Source organism: Nicotiana tabacum, chromosome 2 (genome assembly GCF_000715075.1).
Source record: "Nicotiana tabacum cultivar K326 chromosome 2, ASM71507v2, whole genome shotgun sequence".
Taxonomy (NCBI): Eukaryota; Viridiplantae; Streptophyta; class Magnoliopsida; order Solanales; family Solanaceae; genus Nicotiana; species Nicotiana tabacum.
In genome coordinates, this window is record NC_134081.1 from 105960504 (window position 1) to 105966147 (window position 5644).

General features: G+C 35.4%; 1 protein-coding gene across 1 annotated transcript; it reads left to right on the forward strand.

Moving 5' to 3' along the window:
* Positions 1 to 1042: 1042 nt before the first annotated feature.
* LOC107776455 (uncharacterized) lies at positions 1043 to 4913 on the forward strand. The gene is made up of 4 exons (XM_016596350.2): positions 1043 to 1265; positions 1451 to 1521; positions 1920 to 2006; positions 4639 to 4913. The coding sequence occupies exons 1-4, from the start codon at positions 1142 to 1144 to the stop codon at positions 4660 to 4662; spliced, it is 306 nt and encodes a 101-aa protein (XP_016451836.1). The 5' UTR covers positions 1043 to 1141; the 3' UTR covers positions 4663 to 4913.
* Positions 4914 to 5644: the final 731 nt, after the last annotated feature.

Below are 5644 nucleotides of genomic sequence, written 5' to 3' on the forward strand. Positions count from 1 at the left end.
TAGCTCGTATGAGTAGGTTGTTAGAGTTACAGGAGCACCCTTGACAGATTTCACCTATATGGGTATGGAAGTAGGTAGCTTCCAATGAGAATTGGGCTTATTCTAAAAAAACACTCATGAAAATCGGGATAACACAAAGCTGTAATGTGCTGACTAATAAAGCTCTTGTCAACACCTTGATTATTATGTATAAGTAGTGATACTTTATTTTTCTAAAACAATCATAGTTCAAGTTTGAGACCACTGCTGACGTTGGAGTAGAGATCGTTGTTTTACTAAGTGGAGGTTTAATGCAGAGCACACCTTCATTTTGCATAATAGTCCCCCTTCAATCGGTAAACTCTCTTATTTTAATATTAAAATGAGTGGGGGAATGTTGGTGTTAGTGCATTTTAATATTTAAATTATAATATTAAAATGCATTATTTCTTGTGAGATAGTGGTTATAAATTGGTAAGAAAGTGATCATTACCTTGGTGTCATTATTTCTAGTGCCATGATCTACCACTAATTACCCGCTAAAGATTAAATTTTGTAACCACCAATCATGTTCTAAAATTTTATTATCCCACTACCTTATTATTTATTTCATGAAAGATATTCTACACCTATAAATAGTGGTATTTCTTCCTTGTGTCTGGAATGGGATAATTTGGTAGTGTGTATGAAAAAAGTGAACTTGGTGTAATGAAAAAGAGAGTTAAGAAAAAGAGAAAATCTAAGTCTCCAACTTATTCTCGACAAAAGAGAATATTATTTATGTTGCAGGAAAATGTTTATTTTGGTAGAGTTTTGGACTCAACAATTTGTCTAGAGTTAGTTCGAGCCATACGATGTTGTCAGACTATTGTATCCTGAAGGAGACAAATCAAGAGTATTACTGCTAACCGTTGAAGATGCTACCACAATGGACTTGAATTTATCCCGAAGAATATTTATTTAATTTTCTTTATCTTATTTTTCAAGTGTAAATAATTGTAATTTCACGAACAAGGAGTATCAAATAAAGTGAAAGGGGAAAAAGGGAAAAAAAACTAAAAAGCAAGGCGTTTGGGCCGAATTCTGAGCGTTGGTCGATAAATACATTCTAACCACCGTATGTCCATTTGAGACAACTGAGAGCTGAAGAAAGCTGAAAGCCATGGCAACTTCACTGGCAGCGATGACGGCGCGTCGAGCCGCAACCTTCACGCGCTTCCCCATCTCAAGCTCTACGGCTCAAGCAGCTTCTCTTTCTCAGCGCCGCGGCCTTGCCGGCGCTGCTGGTACTAATCTCTCATATCCTCTCTTTCCAAAATATTTTAGATCGATTTAATAATTTCTCTTATGTGGCTCTGTACCTATGGATGAATTAAAAGTAAAAATGCTGATACCTGAATGTATTGTACCACTTATGTGTATGTATGTGTGATGGTGACTGATAATATTGAAAAAATGGATGTATTTTCAGATCATCACGGGCCACCTAAGGTCAATTGCTGGAAAGAACCTATGAATCCTGCACAATGGAAAGAAGAACATGTGAGTTCTCTAATTTGATGCTTTAGTTCTAGGGTACATTTTTTGTTATTTTGTGTTCATCAGGAGTAAAGTATCTGGAGCTTAATAAACTAATGATTGTGCAAGTTTGGTGTTTTTAACATGGTTATTGGTTGGTTTGAAAATAAAATAAAAAATACAGAGTTCAAACCTATCTTCCTATTTGCCTAAATCATCACTAGATATTTGTGCCAAATGTCTTCTTAGTAGAGATGAAGAAAAAATGTAATTCCAGAAGATAAAGAGTAATATTCTATTACTCTTAGCTGACAATTGTAGTTCACAGAATCAGTTGTCTCTTTTTTGTTGCTCAATAGGACATGCTTTCGAGGCTTTTGATATTTGTTGAAATGTCAAATTTATATGTCTGGAACTTGCAGTTTGTGATTGTATCTTTGTCTGGATGGGGCTTGCTTTTCTACGGTGGATACAAGCTCTTCACTGGAGGCAAGAAGAACAAAGAAGAGGTACTCACGCGTTCCTTCGAAATCCTGAACACTGATTGGTACTTTTACATTTCAGTTTTTACAACTCTTCCAAGAATTGGAGATAATCAAATCTCCTGTAGGAGTAATGTTGCTTCCAATCACACTGACCTGTTCAATTTGCAAATGGTAGAGCTTTTTATGCCCAGTTCATTAAAAACTGATTAAGAAATAGATGAAGTCATAGACTGTAGTAGCTTACTTTCCTATACTTATGTGGAGCTATAATCTGGGCATTATTGATTGAAGACCATATATGGAAATCTCATAGCGTCGGATGGGATGATAACAATCATGAGTTATTTATGCATTATTATTTGAATAACCATACCTTAGAATCTATTAATAAGTAGTTTGTAAACATTGGAACTGTTCATCCAGGGGTTGAGGAAAACAAAACAGAATCCTGCATTTTCTTGTTTAGTGCTTCCTGAAAGCAGTGACCTTAGATTCTCTTTTTTCCCCTGATGATGGTGGTGTACTGGCCAGCATAGATGTTATTGTAATTTTTTCTATAAGGTAGATATTATTGTCATTTTTAAGTTAAATTTGTTTCTCTCAACTTTCATCTCAGTTCTCAGAAAGTAAATTAGTCCTGTTTGACTTTGATTCTCTTTTAAAACGGTGCTTCTTAAGGAATCGCTTTCAGCTAATGCATTAAAAAAAGGGAACAAAAAGGAAGACTTGTGGTTGAATGATCATTCTAGTTTGAATTTCAGTTATTAACTGAACGAGAACAGAAGGAGCTCTCTATCCAATTACTTCTTGCAAATACTAACAGTGTGGACCAGTAGCAAAAAAAGATTAAGGGCCGTTTAGGAACAACTTTAGAATTTGAAACGTTGCCTTGGTGTATTTGTTTTTAATTTTTGAAAAAAATTCCAAAAAAGCAGTGTTTCTATGAATTACTAAATAGGTGCTTTCCAGTTTCTGTTGTTCATTAGTGAAATACGTGTCTTGCTAATGCTTTACTCAATTAGTGATCAATCTTTTAGTAGAGCTTATGAGTAATGACTAATATCAAATGTCTCTCTTTTTCTTTTAATCAGTTGATCACTAACATCAAATTTAATCAAGTTTAATGCAAGAAGTTTACGGATCATAGCTAAGTTGCTCCGACACCGCAGTTTAGGTGCCGCACCCGTGTCGACGCGACACTAGTATGGGTGTGGGTATGAGATTTGTACCGAATCTGGTCAAACAGTTTTGGGTACTTTGACCACGATGGACGGAAAAATTCGAGAAGAGAATACAATTTGATTCCCGAAATCAGAACCAAAAATAGGGTAAATTTGAAGAAAATAGCGTACCTTATCTAGGAAATCAATCCTTTACTTATCTACAACTTGGGAATAAAAAAGAAATCCACACTTTACAAGCCATACGTAAGTATTCCACAAAATTTCTCATAATTTAGAGATTTTTTTTTTGAATTATTTTTAGCCGGATCCCCGCACCCGTATCCGTACTAAGATCCGAATCCACGAATCTTAGAATTTGCATCTCGAAGGATCCAACTTCTAGATCCACACCCGTGTCTTAACAACTTAGGACCATAGTGGGAAGAGAGAAAGCCCCACCTTGAGAAGTATAAATAGAAGTTAGGACTAAAGAAAGTGACAGCAGTTTGTGAGCTTCCATTTGCCATTTCTTTCAAAGTTATTCAATCCAAGTGTGGTTAGGGAAAAGAGAGGAACGATAGGGAGGTTTCAGTTTGCAGGAAAGAAAAGTAAAAGTTAACAGAGTTCAAATTATGATTCTTATTCAAGCAATTAGCTAAAATACTCTTGTTGTAGATCATGTTTCCTATTCAAGTAATCACTTTTTTTATTTTGCTCAGACCCTATTATTGAGTTTCCAAGCGCAGTTGATTCGATAAGGTTATGGAAAACAATTTCTGAAAATGCGTGAGATGCCACTAGGCCCGACTTGGTTGAATTGGGGTTTCCTTGGTTGGTACTGTGAAATAAGATTATAAGATGTGACTGGAAATCCTATCTTGTGGAAAATGAATTATTACTTTTGGTTAATGAATATACCAAATAAACTGAAGAAAAGTTGAAGAACAATGTTGCATTCTAGATGAGTTTGTACTTGACTACTTGTATAGCGAAGATATAACTGAAGTCACAATTTATGATAGATAATTGCGTAGGGGCAAAATTTCATCATATAATGCTAAAAACGACTTAGATTACCGCTGTTGTATTTCATGAAGCATTATTTACTAGATGTAGAGTCTAAGATATAATTTAACTTGGTAGTTTGATTATTTTAAAAAATAAAACTTACGGCAAATTTCATTTTTGTTTTGTTTACTGAATTTTAATTCTTGATACTTGTGAAAGGTGTATAAAGTAGTGCTATTAGCAGAATGTTGTTGGAATGGCCCAAAATAGAATGAGTGTTATAAATTGGGATTGGGAGACTAACTTTCTTTTGGGGTGTGGGGGAGTTATTACTAGAAATAGTGGCGTCTTGGTCTTTGTGAAAGTGATTATATGTTGAAAAGTAATCATTTCATTTGTGTATCCTTCTTTCTTGCCCAGGAAGCGGCGCCTTCTTTAATCGTGATTAATGACAATTATATGCTATTTATTTCTTATATTTTCAGAAATTGGTTCAAGCGGCACAGTAAGGTGTGAATTTCAAGGCATTATCCCAAGTCTGGGAATTTTTCAAGTCCCAGGTCCGAGGGTTTCTCTCTAATAATCCAATTGGTGGACATGACATAAGTTCCTTTCTTTTCTTTATATTGGTATCTTCTTATTGTTACAAATGACAATGAGAGTTTTTGAGCCAGTAAGTCGCGGACAAAATTGGTTGTATCACCATTATGAGTTCAGTATCTCCTTATATTATCAAAATATGTGGAGTGGTTTCTGCCCATTTGCTTCTCTTTGCTATCTTCATCTTGCCTATGCATTGTCTGAAATTCTGTATATCCATTTCAAGATCCCATAGCCTAAATATCATGAAAATTTTGAACATCCACTGATCTGGAGGCATTGCCAATCGTAAACAAATTACAAAGTAGTATCATTGGGATTTAACTACTCAACATGTCCTTAGACTACAGATACAGAGTAATATGTTCAATGACAATGATGAGACATTCGTTAGGGTTCTTGTTTAGATTTGTATTCTCATCACTTACTAGTCTACAGTACGAGAGCCTAATTTACTCAGGAAATGTCTATCCTTCGTCATCCAAAACCATCGCTCTAAAAGTTAAATGCCTCGATTTTGTTTCTTTACACGAGGAGGCGTGTTTCCTTTCTTTTACCCTATTTTATCCATGGTTATGCTTTTCTGGTGTTCCTTTTCCAATATCTAATTAGGAGGAATGAGTTCCTTTTTTGTGTGTTTATGTTGGGAGGGTGGGAGGGTGGGTTAGGGACATGGGGTTATTTGAAGAGACATAAAGTTATTAGTGAATAGAAGCTACAAATGCCTAAACTTTACAGCTGCAAGAGGGCAGAATGGAATTATTTTCCTAAGCTAACCTTAAACATGACGCTTTCTGTGATCGACTTCTAAATGAAGCATAACATTAGCATTTCTAGCACTGCTGTTAGACTAAAATTCAGGCTTGTCGTTGTGGTCTCCATCCTCTCCCT

Bases quoted from the DNA above. Each gene is read 5' to 3' on its own strand.
- LOC107776455 (XM_016596350.2), top strand. From the start codon at position 1,142: ATGGCAACTTCACTGGCAGCGATGACGGCGCGTCGAGCCGCAACCTTC. The intron at 1,266-1,450 runs GTACTAATCTCT...ATGTATTTTCAG, and splicing joins CGGCCTTGCCGGCGCTGCTG to ATCATCACGGGCCACCTAAG. The intron at 1,522-1,919 runs GTGAGTTCTCTA...TGGAACTTGCAG, and splicing joins CACAATGGAAAGAAGAACAT to TTTGTGATTGTATCTTTGTC.